This window comes from Eimeria tenella, genomic scaffold (assembly GCF_000499545.2).
Source record: "Eimeria tenella Houghton genomic scaffold, Eth_scaff2900, whole genome shotgun sequence".
Taxonomy (NCBI): domain Eukaryota; phylum Apicomplexa; class Conoidasida; order Eucoccidiorida; family Eimeriidae; genus Eimeria; species Eimeria tenella.
In genome coordinates, this window is record NW_013542776.1 from 1,116 (window position 1) to 1,463 (window position 348).

The 348-nt window shown below is 64.9% G+C and overlaps 1 protein-coding gene across 1 annotated transcript in view; it reads left to right on the forward strand.

Annotated features, from left to right (window-relative positions):
- Positions 1-348, forward strand: part of ETH_00043780 (NEK kinase, putative) — a gene marked incomplete at both ends in the record, with an annotated part of 2,003 nt that overhangs the window by 557 nt on the left and 1,098 nt on the right. The window contains one exon of the mRNA XM_013375608.1: positions 1-347. Coding sequence (XP_013231062.1) covers positions 1-347 — 347 coding nt within the window. The remainder of the gene's footprint in view (position 348) is intronic.

Genomic DNA, 348 nt, shown 5'->3' on the forward strand with positions numbered 1-348 from the left:
AGGCAGCCACGCAGCCCTCTCCACCATCGCAGAAGAAGACGAAAACGAAGACCCCCAGACAAGCCACTACCAGGACTGCAGCAGCAAACTGCAGCAGCAGCAGGAAGAGGTGAAGGCCCACTCCCCGCTGCTGCAGCAACGCCCTGCTGCTGCTGCTGCCTTCAACGGGGCTGTTCTGCGCAGGCCCTCTTACGGGGCCCCACAGCTGCACACGGAGCGGCCCCACGCCCCGTTTTCCCTGCAGCAGCAGCAACAGCAGCTGTGGCAGCAGCAGCTGCAGCAGCACCAGCAGCAGCAACAGCAGCTGCAGCAGCAGCAGCAGCAGCTGCAGCAGCAGCTGCAGCAGCG